This window comes from Heterocephalus glaber, unplaced genomic scaffold (genome assembly GCF_053883595.1).
Source record: "Heterocephalus glaber isolate CG9 unplaced genomic scaffold, H.glaber_assembly_v1.0 deba00001447, whole genome shotgun sequence".
Classification (NCBI taxonomy): Eukaryota; Metazoa; Chordata; class Mammalia; order Rodentia; family Bathyergidae; genus Heterocephalus; species Heterocephalus glaber.
Window position 1 is genome coordinate 10,475,124 of NW_028258299.1, and position 27,090 is coordinate 10,502,213.

The following is a 27,090-nucleotide window of genomic DNA, read 5'->3' on the forward strand; positions in this document are numbered from 1 at the left end:
TCCAAAAAGTTGGTATGATTTATCTAAAATCTAGTTAGTAGCAAGACCCCTGGGTTTTGTTTTCCAGGTTAGTATTCTGAGCCTTCATCACAGTGAACTACCATTTGACTTTTATTCGGGCTGCCATTTTAGTTTCTTGGCTTATTCACTTACGAAGGAAAAAACAGTTAATGAGAACATTTCATTTAATGTGTTGTGAAATAACTTTGATAATACATGCATTATGGCTAACATCTTATTTTGAACCTAATTTTATCATTTAGAGAAATGAGTATTCACTTATGGTTGAAATGATTTGAGCTCCTAAGTGTTGAGGCATATGATAAAACTCTGTCTAAAGATAGAGAAAAATATATATGTGAAAATTTATTTAAACCTTACTGTATTGATCAGTGAACTAATATGGGGGCAATCAAAAGATGCAGAAAATGTATGCAAAAACTTTTGTTTTAACTCTATATCCTTTTATTGGTACATTATAGGTATACAATATAATGACATTCATCATTGGAAATTTGCATCTTTACATACTCTCTTGGTTCATATTTTTCCCCCTTCCCCTGCTCTCCCTTCAACCCCTCCATCACTTCCTATTTACAAAGACTTTGTTTCCTTTTTTTCATTTTTTTCATATTAATTCCATTCCCTTCTTTCCTTTCCCCTACCCTTCCCACTTCCCCTTCCCTTTTGCCCTTTTTCTTCATATTTCACGTTATCTATTATACCTTTTAGTCCTTATTTACACTTTCAGTTTCTCACACTAGAGAAACTTTGGTATGTACACATGTGTGGCCTATTTATTTCACTTAAGAGTATCGCCTGAATGTGCATCCATTTAGCAATAAAAGTCTCTAATTTCTCATTTTTTATGGCTGAGTAGTACTCCATTTTATTAAAAAACTACATTTTCTTGATCCACTCTCCAGTTGATGGGCATTTGCGATGTTTCCAAGTTTTAGCTATTACAAACTGTGCTGCTATGAACATAGGTGCACATATATCACTGTGGTGTGATTCTTTTAATTCTTTGGGGAAGATACCCAGCAGGGGAATAGCTGGGTCAAATGGGACTTCCAGTTCTAGTTCTTTGAGGTATCTCCACACTGATTTCCACAGTGGTTGCACTAGTCTGCACTCCCACCAGCAGTGAAGCAGTGTTCCTCTTTCCCCACAGCCCTGCCAGCGTTTATTGGTTGAATTCTTGATAGCAGCCATTCTTTCTGGGATGAGGTGGAATCTCAGCATTGTTTTCATCTGCATCTCTCGAATGAGCAGTGATGTTGAACATTTTTTCATATGTTTATTTGTCATGTCTACTTTGTGTGAGAAGTGTCTGTTCATTTCAGATGCCCATTTTTGGATTGGGTCTTTAAATTTGAGAGGTCTGATTTTTTTAAGTTCTTTATAGATTCTAGACAATAGACCTTTGTCTCAGGGACTGCTGGTGAAAATTTTTTCCCACATTGTGGGTTGTCTCTTTACACTGCTGGTGGTTTCTCTTGCTGTGCAGAAGCTTTTTAGTAAGAAGAGATCCCACTTGTTGATTGTTTGTGCTAGTTCACAGGCAACTGAGGTTTTGTTCATAAAATCTTTTCTTACACCAATGTCTTCAAGAGTTCTACCTGACCTCTGTTCCAGCCGGTTTTAATATTTAGATCTTTAATCCATTGCGATTTCAGTTGAGTGTATGGTGAGAGATATAAGTCTAGTTTTAGTCTTTGGTAAGTTGAAACCCAATTTTTCCAGCACCATTTATTAAAGAGGCTATCTTTCCCCCAGTAAGGATATTTGGCTCCTTTGTCAAAGATGAGGTGGCTGAGTGTGTCTGGAGTTGTTTCTGCACCTTCTAATCTGTTCCACTGGTCCTCAGGTCAGTTTCTTTGGCAGCACCATGCTGTTTTTATCACAGTAGCTTTGTAGTATAGTTTCAAGTTGGGGGTTGTAATACCCGCTGCCGTGTCTCTGTTGCCTAGAATTGCTTTTGCTATTCTAGGTCTCTTCCTGTTCCAAATGAATTTTTGGATTGTTTTCTCAAGGTCTGTGAAGTATGCTGCTGGGATTTCAATTGGGATTGCATTGAATCTATATAGCAGTTTTGGAAGTATGGCCATTTTCACTATGTTGATTCTTCCCACCCAGGAGCAAGGGATGTCTTTCTATTTTCTGATATCATCTTCAATCTCTTTTCAGAGTGCTATAGTTTTCAGAGAAGAGGTCTTTGATTTCTTTTGTTAGGTTGATTCTTAGGTATTTCAGTTTTTTGGATGCTATTGTGAAAGGAATTGTTTGCCCTATTTCTCTCTCAGTGAGTGTTGTTCATGTAGAGGAAAGCTATTGATTTTTGTGTGGTGACCTTGTATCCAGCTACTCTACTGAATTTGATTAATAAGCCTAGAAGACATTTGGTGGAGTTCTTGGGGTCTTCTATATAGAGTATCATGTCATCAGCAAATAATGACAATTTGACTTCTTCGTTTCCTATCTTCATTCCTTTTATTTCTTTCTCTCGTCTAATTGCTGTGGCTAATGTTTCCAAGACTGTCTTGTACAGGAGTGATGATAGTGGACATCCTTGTCTTGTTCCTGATTTTAGTGTGAAGGATTTCAGTTGTTGACCATTTAGTATGATGTTGGCTGTTGGTTTTTCATAGATGCCTTTTATCAGATTGAGGTAGAGACCGTCTATTCAAATTTTTTGTAGAGTTTTTATCATAAATGCGTGTTGGATTTTGGCAAGTGCTTTTTTTTGAGATGCTCATATGTCTTCTATTCTTGGCTCTATTGATATAGTGTATTGTATTTATTGATTTGCATATGTTGAACCATCCCTGCATCCCTGGGATGAATCCCATTTGGTCAGGGTGTATGATCTTCTTGATGATCTTCTGCATTCTATTTGCCAGTATCTTATTAAGAATTTTTGCATTATGTTCATTAGTGAGACTGGCCTATAGTTCTCTTTTTCAGTTGGGTGGGTCTTTCTCTGCTTTGGGGATCAAAGTGATGCTTGCTTCCAGGTATGAATTTGGGAGTATTGCTTCCCTTTCAATTTCATTGAAGAGTTTAAACAGTAGTGGCAGTAGTTCCTCTCTAAATGTCATGTAGAATTCAGCAGTGAAGCATCACGGGCTTTTCTTAGTTGGTTAGTTTTTAATTACGTTTTCAATTTCATTGATTGGTAGTGGGTCGTTTAGAATTTTTAGGTGTTCTTTGTTCAACTTTGGTAATTCATACGTATCTAGGAATCTGTTCATTTCTTCTGTGTTTTCCATCTTATTGGTGTATAGGTTCTGGAAGTAGGTATTGATGATCCTCTGGATTTCTGCTGGGTCCTTTGTAATTTCATCCTTTTCACCCCTAATTGCATGGATGTGGCCCTTTTCTTTCCTTTTCCTGATAAGGTTGGCTAAGGGTTTATCAATTTTGTTTATTCTTTTGAAGAACCAACTCTTGGCTTCATTGATTTTTTTGTATCATTCTCTTAGTCTCCATTGCATTGATTTCTGCTCTGATCTTCATAATTTCCTCCCTTTTATGAGCTTTGGGTTTGTCCTGCTCTTCTTTTTCTAGAAGCTTGAGGTTCAGCATCAGGTTGTTTAACTGTGCTCCCTCTGTTTTCCTAATGTGAGTATTCGCTGTTATGAATTTCCCTTGTAAGATTGCTTTCATTGTGTCCCATAGATTCTGATATGTTGTATTAGCATTGTCATTTAATTCAAGGAACTGATTTCTTCTTTCATTTGCTCTGTGACCCATTGGTTATTTGGAAGTGTGTTGTTCAGTTTCCATGCGTTTATGAAATTCTTGTGGTTTCTTTTGGTATTGATCTCCAATTTCATCGCACTATGGTCTGATAATATACAGGGTATAACTTCAATTCCTTTGCACTTACTTAAACATGTTCTATGAGCGAGTATGTGGTCCATTTTGGAGAAAGACCCGTGTGCAGCTGAAAAGAATGCGTATTCTGATTTTGTGGGCTGGAACACTCTAAACATCTACTAAGTTCATTTTTTCAAGAGTTTGATTGAGTTCTAGTATTTCCTTGCTTTTTTGTGTGTCTAGTTGATCTATCTGTTTGTGACAGTGGGGTATTGAGGTCTCCCACTACTATTGTATTAGTGCTTATTTGATTTTTCATGTCCATTAGTATTTGCTTTATATAGTTGGGTGCACTAGTGTTTGGTGAATATATGTTTATGATTGTCATCTCCTTCTCTTGGATTGTTCCCTTTATAAGGATTTAGTGTCCGTCTTTGTCTCTCTTAATCAGTGTTGGTTTGAAATCCATTTGATCTGCAAAGAGGATAGCTACTTCTGCTTTTTTTCGGGTTCCTGCCACATGGAGTATTGTTTTCCACCCTTTAACTTTCAGACTATGCATTTCTTTTTGAATTAAGTGTGTTTCTTGTATGCAGCATGTTGTTCAATCTTGCTTCTTGACCCATTCTGCCAGTCTATTTCTTTTGATTGTTGAGTTGAGACCGTTAACATTGATGGTTATAACTGATATGTATTGACTTATCATTGTTATGACTTTTTCTTTTTATTTGATTCTCTCCCTTTACATTTAATTTCTTGTCGCGCCTGATGGGTTCATTCTGTTGTGCTTCCTGGGGTCGTGATCCTCATTTTCTGTTCCTAGGATATTGTCTAAAATTTTTTGGAGTGCTGGTTTGGTATTCGTGAAGTTCCTCAGGTGTTCTTTGTCATGAAAGTATCTTATTTCTCCATCAATTTTGAAAGATAGTTTTGCAGGGTACATCAATCTGGGTTGGAGGCTGTTTTCCTTTAGGGCTTGGAATAGGTCACTCCAACCTCTTCTTGCTTTGAGGGTTTGCGTTGAGAAGTCTGTTGTGATTCTGATGGGCTTTCCTTTGTATGTGATTTGTTTCTTTTCTAACTGCTTGTAGAAGTTTGTTCTGTGGGGTTTCTGGAATCTTAACTACTATATCGCTATGTGTAGATTTTTTTTTTGATCAATGCCAGTTGGAGTCCTATATACCTCTCTTATCTGTATGTCAAGTTCTTTTCCCCTCCTTGGGAAGTTTTCTGCCATCACTTCTGTGAGCAGTTTTTTTATGTCGTCTGCACTCTCTCCTCTTCCTTCATTGACTTCAATCAGTCTTATGTTATTCTTCTTTGCATCGTCTAGCAGCTGCTAGATTGATTTCTCATGGTCCCTTACAATTTTAAATAAATTTTCCTTTTCCCGGTCACTAATTGCAATCTTATCTACTATATCTGAAATTCTGTCTTCACATTGGCTCATTCTGCTGCATAGACTTTCAGTCGAATTTTTAATCTCCTGGAAATCTGTTTGCATCTGTTTTATGGATTCCATTTATTTCCTATGGTGGGATTCCATCATGTTCTTCAGCTCCTCTACTTTTTTATCTGTGTTGTCCTCTCTAGATTTATTAATCATGTCTTGCACTATGGGCACAATCTCTGCTGTTATCTGAGAAATTATTTCTGATTTCATTTTTTCCATATCCTCTTTTGTTGCTAGTTCAGGGAGTCCAGGTGGTTGAGTATCAGATTGTTCCATCTCTTTTCCCTTTGGGGTTGCTGTAGGTGATCTTAAAGTCTGGTTCTGAGGCTTGTTTACATGTCTTCTCATTTGGATGGGAGAGAGGTGCTGCTGATAGCTGTATGGCTCACTTCCTCTGGCCTGGGAGTTATGATAGGTCAGCCTGGAAGCCTCCTACTCTGCAGTGGGGCCTGTGGCACGTTGACCCAGAAGCCTCCTCTGTGCTGGGAGCTGTCAAAAACTTTTATACTATAATTAAATATACTACAAAATATGTTTTCCATTTCCTTTCTTTGCTGGGACATACATAGCTTTTTTTTTTTAATCAGATTTTCGTTTTTCTTTTTTCTTGAGGAGGATTAACAAATACTAAGAATGGTTTAGCTGAAACTATGTTGAAACTATGTCACAGTCAGTTGGAAGAGAGCAGTTTTAAATTGTTTACTGGAAAAATGTTTAGAGACGTAATGGGCTACGAAAGTGAGTTTTAACACATGATGCCATCAGCAGTATTGAAGAATGATGAAGTTGTGACGGTGCATGAGACCGAAATGATTTTGTTTACTGTGGGTTGTGGGGACACTGACAGTGGAGCAGCAGTGGTCACAATAGTAATATAAATGATGTTTTCCCACGTGCTGGGCGTTATTTTGATTGCTTTAGTTGTGTTAATCTTGTAATCTTTATTATAACACTGTGAGGCTTAAGTACTGTTATCCTCATAGATGAAACAGAGCAATAGAGAAGTAATTTGGCAAAGGGTTCACAGGTAGTAAGATTTTTCCTACTGCAGGGAGAGGTGCATTTAATTTCTGTTATGGAACTTTCTTATTTTAACTGCTGGAAGCAATTTTGGTCTTCTGCAGTATTGCCTCTGAAATAATTTCCACTTTTATATGTTTTGGTCCCTTTAAATTTTGTCTTATATACCTCAGTATATATCTCAATGTATTTTTCTAGCCATGGAAGTCAAACTGCCCTCATTCATGGACCTTTATAAAAGTGTTGTCTCAGATGATGATTTTGCTGACCACTTGTTTGTGTGGAATACAGGAAAGGATGCCAGAATGAGTGGGACAAGTGTATGATGTTAATGGTGTTGAAAAAAGAGTCAGAATTGTTAATAGAAGGATTTACTTCTGGGAGGGTGTGATTGGTGATAGGTATTTTGTTATAGTCTAGTGAATAGAAAGAGAAAATTGAGACACACTTTTCATCTTTTATGTCTAATGAACATTTTGACTACAGGTAGGATACAGTCAGGCTTCAGCTTGGTGTAGATCTACTTGTACATTTTTTTCTGGTGTTGTTTTAGCATTGGGAAATGTTCAGATTATAAGGGCAGTTCTTTATGAATATCATAGCTCACTGCATTTCTAATTGAATATTAGTGAATTCTTTATCAATTAATATGTCCCTTGATGCATATTAATTATAGTCTCCCATTAAACTAGATCCTACTTTACTTATAAATTCATGACATCATCGCTTATGACCAAACATACTATAATTACAGTATTCCTCTGATTGTTCACTAGGGAAAGGGGGACTACAAATACTGTTCACTATGCCCTCAGTTCTGGATTGGCTGCTTTGCAAGAATTATCACATTGGCCTTATAATTTACTGCTATAATTACATTACAAATGAAACAGAGGCTCTTGGAGATGGAAGTTTTGTCCCAAGGATACAAACTCTTCCACCAGACTACTTGAGTTCAAATTGTGGCCCTGTCATGAGCTGTGTGACCTTTGGTAGGTCATTTAAATATGGGCCTTGATTTCATCTGCTCTGTAAAATTAGAGTAAGACCAGTACTTATTTCACTAGGTGTTATGTGGATTAAATAAATTAGTACAGTGAATTAATATTTTTATTATACCTAGTATAGTCCCTAGCACATGATATCATATAAATAAATAAATGACTTATTTTGAAGCTAGTTCTTTCTCCGTAGACTTTCCATTATCTCAGCTTGCTGCCTAAAAACATATTTTAGGATCAGTGCATTTCACTACCACATGTTTCTTATATTTTTCTGGCTAGTTGTTGTCATTACTAGTTTTGTAGTAAGAAGGGAAGGTTGCCTAGAGCATTATCCTTTCTCTGTGCACATCCAGATGCTTTATAAACACAAGTTTCTTACATTTGCAGTTATTTTTATTGAGACAAGTGAATTAGGCTTATGATATGGTAAATATTTAATTTTGAATATTTTAAAATATTTTCATTTTGGTATATAATTATCACTTTTTTCTCTTGTCATACAAACATGAGATCAATCTATGATTATTTTTTTTTTAATTTTTATTTTGAGACTGGGTCTTTCTGTGTAGTCCAGGCTACCTTTGAACTTGGTGATCTTTCTGCCCCAGTCTCCTGAGTATTGGGATTACACACTTGGGCCACTACACCTGGCTAACTCTCTTAAATTTTTAAGTGTATAAGACAGTATTAACTAAAGGAACCATGTTGTACAATTGATCTGCAGAACTAATCATTTTGCATAACTAAGACTTTATGACCATTGACTAACAATTTTCTGTTATCTATTACTCCCAGTCCCTCATAAGCACTATTCTATTCCATTTCTATGAATTTGATTATTTTCAATACCTGCCATAAGTTGAATCATGCAGTATTTGTCTTTTTGTGACTGGCTTATTTAACTTAGCTTAATGTCCTCAAAGTTCATCCATGCTGTTGCATATGGAGGGATTTCCTTGTTTGCTAAGGCCGAATAATATTTTGTTGTATGTTTATACTGTACCATATTTTCTTAGTTTATCTGTTGTGAACATTTAAGTTGTTTCCACCTCTTGGCTATTATGAATAATGTGGTAGTGAATGTGTGAGAGCATATCTCTCTTTGAAATCCTGTTTTCAACTCTTGGATGAATACCTAGAACATATGCCAATTCTATTTTTAATTTTTTTGAATACACTCCATACTGTTTTCTGTAGAGGCTACACCATTTTACATTTCTACAGGCAATGAACAAGGGTTCTAGTTTCTTCCCATTTTTGGCTTTATTTAAAAAGAAATTTTATAATAGCCATCCTTACAGGTATGAGGTGATATCTCATTATAATTTGGATTTGGATTTCCTTGATGATTAGTGATACTAAACATTTTTCATATTTTTATTGGTCTTCACCCATTTTAATTGAATTATTATTTTGATGTTGAGTATTTCTTATATTTTAGATATTAATTCTTTGTCAGATATATTATATACAAATGTTTTCTACCTTTCGTAGGTTGGTTTTTCACTCGATTGATGCTGTTCTTTGCTCTGGAAAAGATTTGTAGTTTAATAATAGTACCGTTTATCTATTTTTGCGTTTGTTACCGGTATGTTTGGTGTCATATCCAAGAAATTGTTGTCAAGACCAGTGTTGTGAAGCTTTCTTTTTGTTTTCTTCCAGTTTTATAGCTTCAGTTCATATATTTAACTTTTCAATCCATTTTCAGTTGTTTTTAAAAATATGGTGTAAGGGTCTAGTTTCATTCACATTTCATTATTTGCATGTGTATATCCAGTTTTCCTAGCACCATTTGTTGTAAGACTGTGCCTTTCCTCATTGTATATTCTTGCCTCTCAAGGCAAGAAGAGCTTGGAGTGACCTATTCCAAGCCCTAAAGGAAAATAGCCTCCAACCCAGATTGATGTACCCTGCAAAACTATCTTTCAAAATTGATGGAGAAATAAGATACTTTCATGACAAAGAACACCTGAGGAACTTCATGATTACCAAACCAGCACTCTAAAAAATTTTAGACAATATCCTAGGAACAGAAAATGAGGATCACAACCCCAGGAAGCACAGGAGAATGAACCCATCGGGTGCGACAAGAAATTAAATGTAAAGCTGGAGAATCCAACAAAAAGAAAGAGTCATGACAATGTTAAGTCAATGTTATAACATATCAGTTATAACCATCCATGTTAGTGGCCTCAATTCAGCAATCAAAAGAAATAGACTGGCAGAATGGGTCAAGAAGCAAGATCCAACAATATGCTGAATACAAGAAACACATTTAGTTCAAAAAGAAACTCATAGACTGAAAGTTAAAGGATGGAAAACAATACTCCATGTGACAGGAACCCGAAAAAAAGCAGGAGTAGCTATCCTCTTTGCAGATCAAATGGATTTCAAACCAACACTGATTAAGAGAGGCCCTGGGTTCAACTCCCAGTACCCCAAGAAGAAAAAAAATGCTGATAGTTATGTTGACTCCTTTATGTGTGATGTGTCTCTTACCTTTTGTTTCTCTTAGAACTTTGTCTTTGTCTTTGATTTTTTGGTAGTTGGTTATTGTATGTCAGAGTGTGCTTCTCTTTGGATTGGATTTCATTAATGACCTCTGCACTTTCTGTAACTGATTATTGGCATCTTTGGGAAGATTTGGACACTTTCAACTGTTAAATATACTTTCTGACTTTTTTTCCCCTATAACTCATAACCAGAATGTATGGAGTATTCCATAAGTCCCATAGGCTATCTTCTTTTTCACTGGTGAACTTCCAGTGTCTTCTAGTTTGCTTGACACAGTCTGCTGTTGAAGTTTTTCATTGACTTTTCCATGTTAGTCAATATATTCTTCATCTGTAGAATTTCTGCTTGGTTCTTATTTATTGTTTCTGTTTGTCATACGTCTCACTTTTTTTATGGATTGTTTTCTAAATTTCATTAAATTTTTTCCCCGTATTTTCATAGTTCACAAAACTTCTTCATGAGTGTTATTGTGAACTCTTTGTTATTTTATAGATTTCCATTTCTTGGGGGACCATTATTAGAATTTTATTAGTTTCTTTTCAAAATGACTTGATTCCCTTATTCTTGGTAATCCTTCTGTCCTTACATTGTTGTCCACACATTAGAGGAATATCCTCTTCTGGCCTTCAGAGGTATTCTTTGCCAAGGATAGCCCTTCACTATTTAGTCTACGTTGTGATTCTGGAGGATCAGCTAGTGGTAACCCCAAGAAGGCAGAGCTTGTTTTGGGTGGGCTTTTGGACTGAGCAAAGCAGGTGTTTAACTTTTTGTGTCAAGCTGGGCTTAGCCCTAGTGCTTCTCCAAGATGTGCTGAGGTGTAAGTCTTCCAGCCTGAGCAAGGTCATTGATTGGGAGTGCCTTTTGACTTGGTAGACCTATTGCTTGACTTCCTGGATCAAGCTGGTCTAACCTTTTCCTTTCTCTGAAATAGTTGGAAGCAGGCTTTCCCTGCCTTGGTGGAGTCATTGGAGTGGGCTCTGAGGGTGGTTAGGGAGATTGACAGTCTAGGAACTCAAGCTGGGTTGTGCTTTACACTTGCTTTTGGAGGTGACATGCTCAGCCTTGTTGGGTAGGCTGCGATTTTAACTAACACCTCTGATCAGGTAGGTACCACCAAAACCTACTAGCTGGTCACTGTGTCCCCTGCTTCACTTCTTTGTTTTTACCTGAGCCTGGGTAGTCTGGCTGTACCATTTACCCAAGTGCTTTCCCTGTGAGGTGAGACTGAGTATGCTCCCTGAGAGTTTGCGTTGAGAAGTCTGCTGTGATTCTGATGGGCTTGAGTGTATTGATGGGCTTTCCTTTGTATGTGACTTGTATTGATTTGTTTCCCTCCTATCTTGGAGGGCTCAGGAAGATAGATGACTGCCTCTGGTTTGGATTTCCTCTGTATTAGTTGTGGGCCCAGGAAAATCATCTCTGCCTGGTTTTGTGCAGATCTGGTGAGTCAGAAGAGTGATGTTGCAAGAGGAAGACTGTTCTTACACCTGCACCTCAAGTTTGTTTCCATGTGTTAGTATCTTCAGCAGGATGTTCCAGTCTGTGGACACTTGCTAGTTGTACTTTGTGTTGGCCATGGGGCCTGACTTCTATTCCACCATCTTGCTCACTTCACTCACCCAGTGATCTTTAAAAAATATTTTTAGTTTGAAATAATTTTGTATTTTATTGAGATAATTTCTGTTTCTGTATAAAAATGTTTATGGATTGGCTTCAACTGAGTTACTTTGAAATTGAACAGAGAATTATTGTCTTTTGACTAACACTTGCTGACTAAAAAAAAAAAAACCACAAAAGTATGCCTTTGGTTTGTATAGGAAACATTTAGTCAGATAATTTATGAATTTGTAAGACCTGTTGAAATGTTTATCTTCCAGTTTTTGGTATTTTGTTTGTTTTCTCTGCTAGATAAACTGTACTTTTTTTTCATTGTTTGAGACAGGGTCTCACTATATAGTTCAGGCTGGTCTTAAACGCACTGTGTAGTCCATGTTGGCCTCAAACTTGTGGCAGTTTCCTTACCTCAGCCTCCCAGTGCTGGGGTTACAGGCATGTGCCACCATGCTTGGAAAGCTGCACTTTTAAAACGGATATGATTTCAGTTGGAATTCTTTTAAGTCATCGTATATTTAAAATTATTGTAGAAGATTACCTTTCTTGTCTCAGCTTTTATTTGTATTGTCAATGTGGTAACCTGGTGACCTCTGAATATTGAGGGACGTATTACTGTAGATATTTGTAATTCAGCCATAAATACTAATTATTCCTGTGTGAATATGTGTGTGTATATATATAATATATGTTACCTATATTACACATATGTTGCACATATAGAGACTTGTATCTGTATATGAAGAACATGGGTTAAATATGTTTGATATGTGCATTTCTCTCATTATTCCTGTTTAGATACACATATACATGTATATCCATATCTGTGCAGTTGGATAAAGTACCCTGGACTCAGTTATATTCAGAGTAGTCAAAAATCTTAAAGAATTATATTGCTTTGAATATTGAATAAATTTTATTTGAATTTCAAATAATTTTTTTCTTTATTTTCCAAGCTTGAAAATATTTTAATGATGCTTGATATGAAACAGTGTAGACATTACTTAGCTGTAATTAGCATGTGTTTTATATTTTCCTTTTTGGATGCCAGAGTCACATTATTTGAAGGGTTTTTGATACCGCATTTTAGTGTATAAAATGTGATTTCTTTTTCCATTTTAATCCAAGTAAAATTGTTATAATCACTTACTTTCCTGATACTTCTTGTAGAAAGAGTAAGTTAAGAAATATGAAGAAGTTGAATAGGCCTAAAAAAATATTAAACTACCTCATAAAGGATTTAAAAATAATTTTTGTTGCAGACATACTTTAATGTAAATCAGAAGTAAAATTCCTATGCTCTCTCCACCATCAGATACCTCATTTACCTTCTTAGGGTAACCACAGTTAGTAGATCCCTTTTTTTTTGGTACTGGGGATTGAACTCAGGACCTTGCACTTGCCAGGCAAGTGCGGTGCCACTGAGCTACACCCCTGGCCCCTAGTTAGTAGTTTCTTAAGTAGTCTTATAGAAATGTTCTATAACAAACATTTATGAGATATTTTAAATGGCTTATATATTATTTTGCACATACATTGAGGAAAAGTAGATAAGTTGATGTCCATTAAATAACTGTCTTTTCATTCTGCATTTTTATTTGAAGACTTCTCAGTTGTTCCAGTGAGTACAGATTAGAAATAAAATTTCTCTAGTCTAATTTAATAACAGGTTCTCTGTTAAGACCTTTAAAAATGCTAGAAAATTTTAATTTATATAGATTTTACCCTTAACACATGTTGTTAGTATACATTATGCTGAAGATAGTGGATTATCTTTGGGGGTGGGATTATTATGAATGCTGCATAGGGAGAGGAGTGACACAGGAGGGTGGTAATATCCTTTTCTGTAATACTATATTGGTTGAGTTTTTCTTTTTTTAAAGCAATACTACTTTTACTAAAATGGTGATAGAAAATGTTTAAAAAATATGTAGCGATGGGCCACCCCATTTGGGACCCCTCCTGAACATCCAGGAGCTATTCTTCTCCTTATTTCCAATAAAAACTCCCCTAACCTCCTCCTTTGAAAAAAAATAATGTAGTAACATAATTTTTTAAAAATTGTTCTCAGAACAAGCTTATGGTGTCTGTGCTTTTATTAATTTTGGTTTTAGGCTTGTGTGGATGTAAGAGCCAGTTCAGTGTTTTGGCAGCAGATGGAGTTTACAGACATCCTACATGGTCATCCCAAGTTGCCAGAGTGGTTATCTACACACCCTTCTCATGGAAACCGAGCTGAGCACTTGGATAGACTTATACCAGAGGTGAGCTAACATTCTATAAGGCAGAATTAATTATTTTACTGTATCATTTACTGGTAATGCTGTTCCTTCTTTTGCACAGAACAAGAATTGTAATATGTCAGCTACTTTGATTACTATAATTATGGAATATCAGTTTTCCAATGATTGGGCTAAAAGTAAAATACTGCTTGTCCACATATCTTAGAAAATAAATTGCTTTGTACAGTTGACTTTTTCTAATGGTGAAGATTTAATCTTTAATTATATCTGACTCGATAAAAGTTTAAAACAGGGCATGTTGTTGTTTTCAATTTATTGATCATAATTTAATCTTTCCTTGGTGATGTAAGGTTTTTGTTAAAAAATACCAAATAATGGGTTGTATAGAAATTTGGGGTCAAATGAGCGTTAGTTTCAGTTGTTTTCTTAGGGGAAAAAGTCTGTTAACGGTTTGCTTCTGGTTGTTTCTTTGTAAAGATAGAATGACACATGTGTTGTCTGGCTCTTTTTTGGTAAAACTAATTTATGGATCAGGCTGATGCAGCTATGTCCCAGATAGGTTTTACTAGACCTAAAAATGACTTGTCACATCACTCAGATTCTTTCTGTGGTTTCCACATCAGTACAAATGCATGCCAGGCATTGCTGAGTGAGGCAGGACACTCTGTCGTCAGTTGGTTATGAAAGGTGAACACTCTTTGGCAATTTAGAAATTAGCACTGGGTTATTTGCTCAAGAAACACACAGCAGATCATGTGTATGAAAGAAATATCTTTCACTATGACTTCAAATTTAGATCCACAAATATGAGTACCTGTTAAAAGAGAAAATGCTACACGTAGGCCATAGAAAGCTAAAGAGGTGTGGTTCTTTCTATTTTAATGATGCAAAGCTAAGCATAAAATTGAATACAAGAAATATAATCATCATAAGAAAGTATAAATATAGTAATATGGTTTTTTTTGTTGTTTTTTTTTTTTCGGTACCGGGGATCAAACTTGGGACCTTGAAGTTGTGAGGCAGGCGCCAGAACCACTGAACTAAATCCCTGGCCCCTGTAATATGGTTTTTAAGGAAGAAAAATCTGCATTTACTTTGAGATAAACAAGCATAAGATTCATCAATTCATTTGATCAGTTCTTACTGATATTTATTGGTAATCTACCATTCTGTGCCCTATTTCTGGTGAACGACAAGGGACAAAACAGTCTGTGCTTTGTCAATGCTCGCACTCTAGTAGATAATGCAGTTAACAAAGAGACAGTATGTTGGGCATCAGTAAGGTAAGTGCAAGAGATCAGAGAGGCCAGGTGGCAGAGAAGAAGCACTGTTCTGCGTTCTGCTGTCTAGGAAGGCCTGACTGGACAGGATCAGGAAAGGGGAAGGGGCATAAGTCCTGTGCCTGCCTGGAGGGAGAGCCTTGTAGTTGGGGAAGCAGCTCGTCGGAGGACCAGACACGAGGGATGCTTGGTGTGTTCGTGGAGTATCAAGGAAGACATGGGGCTGAGTAAAGAAAGGGAGGTACCAAGGGACTAGGCTGTGAAAGATTGGGCATTGTAAGGACCGAATTTTACTTTGGGCCAGTAGAGGTTTGGAACAGAGGAGAGACTTGGACAGTCTCATGTTCTTTTTTGATTTTGTCCATTTTTATTTATTTTTTATTAGCATGTGTTGTAGTACATAATGATTACAGTCCTCATGGGGAGTTGGTACACGTACATAACACATCCTAATTATTTTTCTGTCCCCTTCCCTCCCTCCTTCCTCTGTCTTCCTTCTCTTCGTCTCCTTCCCATTTGTGAAAGATCTGTGTCCCTATTTCCTACTATCCATCTTTTACCTTTCTCTTTATTTATATTTGGGGATTCTCATATAAGAGAAACCATGTGATAATTAAGCTTGTGCGTCTGATTTGTTTCACTTGACATTATGGTCTGAAGGTGTGTCTGTTTTCCTGCAGATGACTCAAGTTTACCCTTTATGGCAGCGTAGTACTCCATTGTGTTTAAATACCACATGTTCTTTACCCATTCACCTGTCAATGGACATACAGGGCTCAGCCTCAGGTTCTGTAGTGATCACAGGGGTTTCTGTGTGGAGAGTGGGAGGGTGGAAGGGCAAGCCTGGAGTTGGGACCGCTGAGGAGGTTCTTTAATCCTGGTACAAGGTGATAGTGGCAGCAGAAGAGCGGGAGAGAATTGGTCAGATTCTGGATGTATTTCGAAAGGAAAGATGACAGGATTTGTTGATAATACGAGCATACTTTGTGCCTTCCGTGAGCATTGCAGACCCCTGAGCTTGGCTTCTTAACAGCTGTCTTAGTTGGCAGCTATTACAGATTACCATGGACTCAGTGGCTTATAAATTTGTTTCTCACAGTTTTGGAGACTAGAAAGTCTTAGATTAAAGTGCCAGCAAGTTGGATCCCTGGTGAAGGCCTGTTTCCCAGCTCATGGACAGTTGTCTTCTGTAGTAACCTCATAAGATAAGAAGGGGCTTGGGGCCCCTAATCCCAGTCACTAGGGCTCTACTGTCATGATCCTAGCACTGCTCCAAGGCCTTGCCCTCAGTCACCATCACATATGAGTCTGAAGGGTCACAAACATTCAGTCTATAGCAACACTTACCCCAACCCAATTTCATTTATATTCTTAATTTGAAGAAAAAATACTTGAGAAAGAAAGAGCAATAAAATTTGCCTGATTTAGTATGTAGCAATCCCTCACCTTCCAGGGCAGTGTAGGCCTCGCAGAGTGTCTCCCCGGTGACTGAGTGTGTTGGGTGTCACTGCCTCTCAGAGCCTTCTCAGTGCTGCTGCCCAGGAACTGTGGGCTTTTTAGCACGCTCTGAGGCCGAGCTTGGCTCTAAAGCCACAGTAAACCTATGATTTCTCTTGGAAATTCCTCCTTTTATTTTTGCTGAATGAAATTTTAAAAATAAATAGTTTGTTAAAGGATGATAATGAATTCTACTAACCAACTTTGATAAAAAGGCTTTCCTAAATTCCAAGTTATCATTTCATCTAATTACTGAGTATCTTCAGAGAGATTTAAAAAATGTGCTTTAAAAAATTTTTGTTTTTAAAATAATAATTAGTTGATTAGTGATTATGGAGAAAAATGGTTGGAGAAACGAATGTTATTTGGGAGCCAATGTTGAAGAAAAACATGGGAGTTATTTTTCTTCTAAAAATAAACTATCCCAGTTCAGAAACTTAATTTGAAATCTTCAGATAAATTTCTTATATTTCCCCCCCAAGTGATTAAATTCAATTTGAAAGCAATAAAACTTTACTGCAATATTGGGAATAGTTCAGTGGTTGAAGTGAAACTGATAATTAGTGTAAGGGTATGCTGTTAATTAGAATACATAGTCATAACTCAAAGATTATAATTCCCTGTTGCCACAGGTCTAATTTCTATGATGAAAGAAAGCAGTTCCTCAGGCAGAATGTGGAATTATGTGAATCTATACTCAACTAAAGATAACATTTTAGAATTGTTTTGTTTAGGATTTTTTTTTTCCACTCAGATGGGTACAGTGTTATAATCTACCTAAAGCGCTGTCCTTTGATGTTTCTGATGGTATGGCTTAAATGATGCATGCCCTATGGGTCTTTAGGAAGACAGCGCAGCACCCAAGCACACACAGATCTAGGCCAGAGATGACGACCTCACAGTTACTCCAAAGAGGTGATGTGAAGCTGTGAGAGTAGTTGAGTTCACCTAGCAATTGAGTGGAGAGCAAGTTCTGGGACAGGAAAGCCAGAGTAGGTGTTTTCCACATTTAATTGGTAGGAGAAGGACATAGCCTGTGTGGATCAGATTCACAGGAGAACAAGAAAGCAAGATTTTGTGCTTCTATGGTGAGAACACAAATTCTGATGTTTTTAATTTAACTTATTGAAGATCGTAAATCTTTTTATTGGCTTCTTTGAATATCATTACAAAATGTGTTATTTCTTGCCATAGTATATCCATAGTTTAAGATATTTTAAGTTTGGGGTTGGGGATGTGGCTCAGTGGCACCATGCCTGCCTGGCAAATGCAAGGCCCTGAGTTTGATCTCCGGTACCACACACACACACAAAAATAAGCCTTCAGTAAGTATTTATTAATCATATCTTGTGTCATGTTGTAGGTGTGGTAGCTGATGTGAACTAAATAGCCAGAAATCCACCCTTCCTAAAGCTTATTCTGCAGTACGGAAGGCCAGCGATAAAAAGGGGAGATAGGGAGAAGTTTGGCTCTCTGGTGTCCCTCATTATGAGGACATTAATGGCATTGGATCAACGTCCCATATTTATGACCTCATTTAACCTTAATTACCTCCTTGTAGGCTCTGTCTGCAAATGTGTTCACCTTGGGGTTTAGAGCTTTAAACTGTGAATTTGGGGGAGAAGAGTTTCCTTGGAAGCCAGGCGATGTGTGAGGAAAGGGGAGGAAATAGCAGTTCAGACTGCGGCCGGAGAAGGTGGGCCCTGGAGGACCTGGCCTCGTGCACAGGTGGGACTCGACGGGAAGGTCGTGGGCATCAGCGGCTCCAGCTTGTGTTGGGAAGGATGTGATCTGCAACTTGTGCACAGCAGTACGGTTGTCTAATTTTGGAGTCCTTTCTTGTACTATATTGCTCAGAAAACAGATTAGTTCCTGTTTTGTTTTGTTTTTAAATCAAGATAACTCCCCCAAATGGAAAAAATATACCCTTGCTATTTTTTTCATGTGAATTCCAAGATGAAACGTGTAAATGCCTACTTAAATATAAGGCTGTGATCTACTAGCATTTAAAAAGGATAAATATAGGTTTGTAGTAATAATATTACTTGCAGTTAATAAGCTGATGTGTTATAATTTTATTTACTTGAAATAATCAGTTAAATTTAGGAAACATCCCACATATTTTGGTTACCATAACAACTTGGGTGAAAAATTGAAGAACAGATGTTTTATCAACTTGTTGATGTTTAATAGCATGACAGTTGTAAAATTACAGTTATACTGTTCAGACTTTAAATTTATGTATAAGCTTATATCATAATTTGTCTTTGAAAGAGATGGCTAACTTCTTGAAAAATAAGAATTTTTATAAGATAGCAATAGGTATAAATAAGGGAAATTTACTTGAAAGATTAATTTTTAAACTACAAGTATTTGGATTGAATTATTTATTCTTTACATCCCCCTCCCTGTTTTTCTCTTTGCCATCTCTTTGGCAGCAAAGAGGATGGAGGATGATAGAAGGGAAGAACATTAATTTGAAATTGTTAGTTTTTTAGGTTATGTTATTATAATCAAAATAAGAGGATTTGTATTTAAGTGTTTTTAGAGCTTTCAGTGCCAGCAGTATTTGTCCACCGTTTTTTAAAATCTTGATGTTCAGATTTCCCACAGTCAGATTTTAGGTATCAGAATCACTCAGTGGCAGACTGTAAATGCATTCATTTTAATCCCATCTTATTTGAATCCTTTAAACTCAGGAAGTTATGGGTTTAAGCTCATGTACAAATCATTCTTATGTATTTATAATTGGGCAAAGTAAAGGAATAAATCATTAATATAATACATCTCATGAGCAGAAAAATGAGTGTTTTAACATTAAAGTGAAATGTTGTTGTTGGCTAGTGTGCACAAACATACCCCATTCACCTCACAGAATTTCATTTTGTCTGACATGGAGAATGTTGAAGAAAAGGTAAATATCATAGCAGCTCCTGTAATTGAATTGGCCTCTGTATCATATAAGCCAGGAAGACTCACAGTAACATTGTCTAAATCCCTAAAGAAACATTATGGTGCATGTAATGTGTATCTGCTTGAGACTGAAATGAATGGACTGTTGGAAAAAATTCCTTTTGCGGGGGTAAAGAGGGAACAGTATGCTGTTTTTAGGAAAACATGCAAAAATGGAGGTGGAGTTTTTCTCTTGAAGCATCTTGCTTTCCTGCTTTCAGAGAAAGCTTTTAATCCAGCCATAAAGCCTCTCTGGCATTCATTTTTTAATTTTTAAATGAAACTTAATTGTTACCATGGATAGTTTATGCATAAGTAATTGCTGTTTTCTTGGTGCATAGTTCCTAGAAAAATCCCAGTGTGTACTACTAGCAAGTTGTTTCATAAATATTAGTTGCTACTGGGAATAAATATAGCCCATACTTTTTAAATAAAATGCATGTGTTTATTAACTTCTTAAAAAGTTGTATGTGTTTATGGGTACAAGAAGGTCATTTGATATTTGTATAGATTGTAGAATGGTCAGTTCAAACTAACATGTCCATCACCTCACATACTTTTTCTTTTTTTTTTTTTTTTTTTGGTGACAACATTTGAAATCTGTACTCTTAGCAGTTTTTACCACAAATCATTATTATTTAGTGTGGTCACAGTGCTGTGCCATAGATCTTCAGAACTTCTTCATTCAATGTCGCTGAGACTTTGTCCCCTTTGACCAGGATTTCCCATCCCCACTCCTCCATCCTGCCCCTGGCAGCTATCATTCTCTCAACTTCTGTGAGTTCCAGTGTTTTAGATACTACATGTGAAATTGTTATAGACAGCTAAGCTAGGTAGAAATATTATAGGCACTCAGACAGGGTGAGGCCCTCAAGGGAGTCAGTGCAGAAGATGAGAACACATCAAAACTGTAGCTAGGGGCAGGGATTTAGCTCCGTTGCCTGCCTTGAAAGCACAAGGTCCCGAGTTCTATCCCTGGTACCAAAAAAAAAAAAGGTAAAACTGTGGCTGGAGGTGCATCTGAAGAAGATTAAAGTCACGATGGCCAGATTTACTTTTTCTTTTCTTTTTTCTTTTTTTCCTTTTTAAGATTTAATATACAAATATATTTTTTTGTATATCCTTTTATTGGTACATTTTAGGTGTACAACATGATGGCATTAATCATTGGAGATACTCACCTTTACATACTCTCTTGGTTCTTATTTTTCCCCCTTCCCCTACTGTCCCTTCAACCCCTCCATCCCTCCCTATTTACAGAGACTTTGTTTCCATTTTTTTGTTTTCTCATATTAATTCCATTCCCCTCTTTCCTTTCCCCTACCCCTCCCACTTCCCCCTCCCCTTTGGCCCTTTTCTTCCTATTTCACATTATCTATTATACCTTTTAGTCCTTATTTAAACTTTCACTTTCTCACACTAGAGAAACTATTTGGTATTTACACGTGTGTCCTGTTTATTTCACTTAAGAGTATCATCTCAATGTGCATCCATTTAGCAATAAATGTCTCTAATTTCTTGTTTTTGATGGCTGAGTAGTACTCTATTTTATAAAAAAACCACATTTTCTTGATCCAGACTCCAGCTGATGGGCATTTGGGCTGTTTCCAAGTTTTAGCTATTACAAATTGTGCTGCTATGAACATGGGTGCACATATATCACTATGGTGTGATTCTTTTAATTCTTTGGGGAAGATACTCAGCAGAGGAATAGCTGGGTCAAATGGGACTTCCAGTCCTAGTTCTTAGAGGTATCTCCATACTGATTTCCACAGTGGTTGCACCAATCTACACTCCACCAGCAGTGGAGCAGTGTTTCTCTTTCCCCACAGCGCTGCCAGCATTTGTTGTTGGTTGATTTCTTGATCACCTTTCTTTCTGGAGTGAGGTGGAATCTCAGTGTGGTTTTCATTTGTGTCTCTTGAATGACCAGTAATGTTGAACATTTTTTCATATGTTTATTTGCCATGTCTACTTCTTTGTGTGACAAATGTCTGTTCATTTCAAATGCCCATTTTTGGATTGGGTCTTTAAATTTGGGAGGCCTGATTTTTTTATGTTCTTTATAGATTCGAGATAGTAGACCTTTGTCTGAGGGACCGCTGGTGAAAATGTTTTCCCACATTGTAGGTTGTCTCTTCACACTGCTGGTGGTTTCTCTTGCTGTGCAGAAGCTTTTTAGTAAAAAGAGATCCCACTTGTTGATTGTTTGTGCTAGTTCATGGGCAACTGAGGTTTTGTTCATAAAATCTTTTCCTACCCCAATGTCTTGAAGAGTTCAGTGTTTCTGTTTTTATATTTAGATCTTTAACCCATTTAAATTTTAGATTAGTGCATGGCCAGAGATATAGGTCTAGTTTTAGTCTTTGGCAAGTAGAAACCCAATGTCTCCAGCACCATTTATTAAAGAGACTATCTTTCCTCCATTGAGGGTGTTTGGCTCCTTTGTCAAAAATGAGGTGGCTGAATGTGTCTGGAGTTGTTTCTGCATCTTCTAGTCTGTTCCACTGGTCCTCAGGTCTGTTTCTTTGGCAGTACCATGCTGTTTTTATCACAGTAGCTTTGTAGTATAGTTTCAAGTTGGGGGTTGTAATACCCCTGCCGTGTCTCTGTTGCCTAGAATTGCTTTTGCTATTCTAGGTCTCTTCTGGTTCCAAATGAATTTTTGGATTGTTTTCTCAAGGTCTGTGAAGTATGCTGCTGGGATTTCAATTGAGATTGCATTGAATCTATATAGCAATTTTGGAAGTATAGCCAAAATGGCCAGATTTACGTACTTCTCTAAGGAATTAAGAGAAGCTTGAGATTATTAGTAGCACCCTTTTGAGATTTCCTGTATAAATAAACCACTATCTCATTAGGGGTAGGCAGGCCATCCTCTCCCACCCCCTAAGACTAAGACCACTAAGACTACTAAGACTAAGACTGTAGATTAGTGACCAAAATTAATAGGTGACCTTATTTTTTTTTGGGGGGGGGAAGTTTTTGTTTACTTTAAATTCTTCAGTTTATACTTTTAACTTTAGATAACTTAAAAAATGAGTCAGACTCCAATTTCAGTTGTAGTTTATGAAAATAAATGAAATGAGTTTAAAGGATAAATTTTTTGAAAGGTGAAATTATGCCTCATACAAATATAAAACAAATAAGTCTGAGATTTTAGTTGTCATTAATGAGGGAAAATGACATGCTACAACTAGTGCAAAGAACAATCCAGGAATTCAGATGTGAGCCATGAAATTAAGATAAACACAAAGACAGTCACAGTGAAATAAAAAATAGATTTGCAAATTGGGAGTACAGGTGCAGTTATATGGCACAGGTGTTCCACTAAAGGAAAGTGAGTTTCGGTTTTTATCGTGTCCAGCAGTTAGAAACGGTTGCAAATAAGGATGGTCATGATACAAGAGAAATATAAAAACCAACCTGCTGGATGTCAGATGCACCGAGCTTGTGTCCTCTGAAACTGAAGAATGAATTCCAAAGCACAATGGAGGTTAAGAGTAGGAAAAACTTATTGAGAGGTAGCTCCTGAGAGACTGGAGGGGTCCTGAAGGGTTGCCACTAAAGTCCTTTGTCAGGGGTAATTTATACAGCAAAGTCACAATGTGGGCACAACATGGGTCATAGTTATAATCAACTAATAAGATGACAAGTGTAGCTGCTTAGCGAATAATACTGTATTGATTAAGAGTATATAGCTGACATCATTAACCTTGGCTTAGCTATGACTTCTAAAACAGGAACATTTTTGGGAAGGGATGACTCCAGGTGTTCTGGTCACCCACCTGGGTGTGTGATATATATCTGGACTTAATGGACTGGGTGGTACTAATTATAGTACTATATAATCTCAAATTCTGCTCATCCCTTAGGGAAGTATGCAAGTATAGCCACTGTGACTTTATCTTGAGGCTTGAGCTTCTTCAGATGCACCTCCAGCCACAATTCTGATGTCTTTATTTTTTACTGACTTCCTTGAGAGCCCAGTTCCTCTATGACCATATATTAATTTCCTATCTAACTTAGCTGTCTATAATAGTCATAAATTTCATAAGTTCATTAGAATGTCTGGGTCAATAGGCAAAACTGTACTCCAGTTTCTCAAATTTTACAAGGTCTTGTTAGATTCCAGGAAATTATTCCCTTTGTTGGGATGTTTGTGTAATATTCCTTCTGTTGGTACATTTCTAAAGCTCAGGAAAGGATTTTGAGCTCTCTTTTTTAAATGATTCTGCAGCCATTTTGACTTTTATTTTATCAGTAGGTATAAAGGCGCAATAAAGAATACAAATAGGTGCAAAATTGCTCCATTTATAGGGCGGTAATCAGTTGCATTCTATCAGACAATAGTTCATTTCCATGAACAAGTATCATTTTTATTATTAACTATTTACAATTCACAAAGTTGTGAGATCATTCAAAGACCATGAATGATGGAGATAACCCTGAATAATACACTTTGTAGGGCACTGTTGGAGTCAGTGGGCTCAAAGGAAGCCGGGTCAGGCAAGGTCTCCATAGAAAAGAACAGCCGTCGCCTGCCTCGTAAATGCAAGGTCCAGAGCTCAATCCCCTGGTACAAAAAAAAAAAAAAAGAAAAGAACAAGTGTGGAGCAGACATCACAAAAAAGCAGGAACCAAACTTTATTTTCCAGCACAGCACTTATAGTAGTTTTTTTTTTTTTTATCAGCTTACTGAGACATAGTAAGACAAAACATTCTGGGTGGCCTTGCAGGCCATGTAGTGCATGTGTGGTTGTCTGTGCTGATTCATTATTATGTAACAAAGCTCCATCATGCGTCTGTGCTAAACAGTGGGATTGTGTCCTCAGGTACCCTCTCACAGCGGCCCGCTACAGGCACCTCATGCCTCATTTCAAAGACTTTCATAACTCTGTTTTTATTTTCTATTGTTAATCATTTTCATTTCAAGGAAAGATACCAAATCAAGTCCTTTGAGAGTAATATATAAATATAAATCTTGTTTTATTTTTGAGTAGCCATATAGGCAGTATCCCTGGCATATTTCTATTGTCATTGTTGTTAAATGTATGACTAAGTCTTGAGATTGCAATTATTGTGCTAAACTCCTTAGGCCTTTCAAAAAGTGTATGCTTTCTTTCAGAAATTAAGGAAGAGATTTGGAAGTAGAGGTGGTAGTATAAATGAATGCAATGGTTTCTCCCCTTGGTGAATGCAAAGCAGAGAAGCTTATCTGAAACAATAGGAAAAAAATAAAGACAACTTTGAAGGGAAAGATCATAAAAGATTGACTTCAGTTTCCAGGAGAAGCATTTAAAACTCATGTGCTATTAAGAACTAAAAACTCAGATGTAAAGCTAAGGGTTGAGTTGCGGTCAAGCAAAACATGACAGATGACAGAAGAGCAGGCTGATGTCTTTCTTTGTTACCTATGGCAAATCTAAACTTAGAGATCTTTGTAGGCTTTTTTGGGAAGTCTGCAGCTTCTTCTTCAGCTGATTGCTTCTCAGTGCTGTGACTGGACCTTTCCCCTCCATTATTGGAAGAAACAGTCTTAGTTTTCACGAGTTTTGTGCTGCTTCTTCAGGTCCTTCTGCGACTCCAGCTCTCTCGCTTGGCTTCTCCTCTCCCGCCTTTCCTTTGGCCATTTTCCTGGCCACCTATTATAAAATTTTTAAAAACGTGTAAAGATAAGAGTGATGTGAATAATTTAATGAATACCCACACTTCACTTAATCAAACTCAGCAGTATCAACCCTTTTGTACACTTGCTTTCTCTGTCCTTTTTCCCATAGATATAGTTTAATGCAGATTCCAAACTTCCATGCATTTTACTCCTAATTACTTTATAGAAGAAGAAAAATAAACAAATGACACAAGGGCATAGGGGATGACCTGGCTATGGAGTGGGTGCCAGTAAACTTCATGCAGTAAACAAGGGGAAGGTTTGTTGTGCTGATGTAGGTCAGTATCCTCTCCATGGTTATGAGTCTAGTGACTTTCCTGGTACAGAACAGGGGATTTTCTTTATTCATGTACATTTCTATAGGAAAAGAGTAGCTTCTGTTGTGTTTAGAGCTTCTCCCTAGTGTGTTCTATTTCCCAAAATAATCATTTTAAAATAATTGTTGTGTGGGGCCAGAGATTTAGCTCAGTGGTGCCATGCCTGCCTGGCAAGCATAAGGTCCTGAGTTTGATTCCTGGTACCCCCAAAATTCCAAAAATTATTGTGCTGAAGAGCCATATTCTGTTCTCTTATAGTTGTATTTTGGGATGTGTGCTGAACTCCACTCACTATAGGGGAGCAAAAATGGCTTCCCTTCACCCTTCCAGGTTCCTTGGTTAGGTTACTAATAAAATTGACGTAAAAGAAGTTAACAGGAGAAAACTATGTTTAATTACATATATAGACCCAAAATGTGAAGCTTCAACAAGGGCCAGATAAGGATTAGGATCTTAGGGTTTCTGAGTGGTGATGGGGACACATGTTACGGGAGGGCAAGGTGAGTAAAAGTTGTTACACAGATAGTGTCTCTAGGATTCTAAAAGTTGTAGAGTAGCTGATAGTATGTCTGGTCATGGTGTCAACTTTCAGTATCCTCTGTGATCTGAATAAATCTTCCCTCGCTGATAAGGTTTTCCAAGAAGGGATTCATGACAGTTGGGTTCCTTTTGTTTTTGTTTTGAGTCTTGCTATGTAGTTCAGGCTGATCTTGAACTCACTATGTAGTCTAGGCTAGCCTAGAACTCACAGTAATCCTCCTGCCTCAGCCTCCCAAGTGCTGGGATTACAGGCATGCACCACCAGGCCTGGCTCCAGTTGAGTTCCTTTTGGAGCATCTGTCTCTAGGCAGATAAGGAGTGTTTACTCTTACCTTCCTCTGCTGGTATCCAAGCACTCATTTCAAGGTAATCAGCCAATCAAAGTGTCATTTTGGGGGTGACATTTCCTGCTCTTTCACCATCAACTTCAGTATGCCGTTCAGAAAGTAAAATCATTTTCTTCCACCATCATGCCATTATCCTGCCTCATGGACTCAGCTTCACGTGACTAGCCAGCTGGAGTCATGCTGCAATAATTGCCCAGAGTTAGCTGCTTGACTTCTCTTGTATGGTTTCACAGCAAACTGGAAATAGACATAACAATTAGACTGGTCTGTGGAACTTTACAACTGGTTCCTGGAATGTGCTGACTCTTTGATACGAGTTTAAGATAAACCAGGTACATTCCAACTGCGATGAAGTCACTTTTGTCTTGACTTATATATTATACACTCTTCTTTGTGACTCAGATTGCAGGGATTCAACTGGTATTCCTGCTTCCCAGAACCACACTTCAGTCAGTCCATCAATGGATTACCCTCTGTGGCATCCTGGATCTGTCTGCTTCTCTTTGTTCCATTTCATGGCACCTTGGGGCCAGTTCTCATATTTTGAGGGTGGCTGTTCCAAAACACCTCCCTAAGAAAATTCATAGTAATACCTTAAAATTAACTCTCCTATTCACGTTGAGATTTCCTTTTTTCAGAATACAGTTTTGCCTTTGCTTTGTTCAAATTAGGATCTGATAAGAGTCCACACACTGCATTTTGTCCTTATGTCTTTTACCTCTGTTTCACTTTAGATCAGGCCCCTCCCTTTGTTTTATTTTTAAACATATCATTGACTCCTTGAATAGAGGCACTCCTCCCGCATTCTAGGGTCTAGAC

At 37.3% G+C, this 27,090-nt stretch overlaps 1 protein-coding gene across 8 annotated transcripts in view; it reads left to right on the plus strand.

The window, feature by feature from the left end:
* The window catches only part of Oma1 (OMA1 zinc metallopeptidase), a 74,241-nt gene that overhangs the window by 33,093 nt on the left and 14,058 nt on the right, over positions 1 to 27,090 (plus strand). For all 8 annotated transcript variants that reach the window (XR_015452548.1, XR_002390866.2, XM_004869612.2 and 5 more), the window contains one exon: positions 13,539 to 13,688. Coding sequence is in view for 6 of the 8 variants with exons in the window: in XM_004869612.2 (XP_004869669.2) it covers positions 13,539 to 13,688 (150 nt within the window). In the remaining 2 variants the exon portion in view is untranslated. Of the gene's footprint in view, positions 1 to 13,538; positions 13,689 to 27,090 lie in introns of those variants that run through there.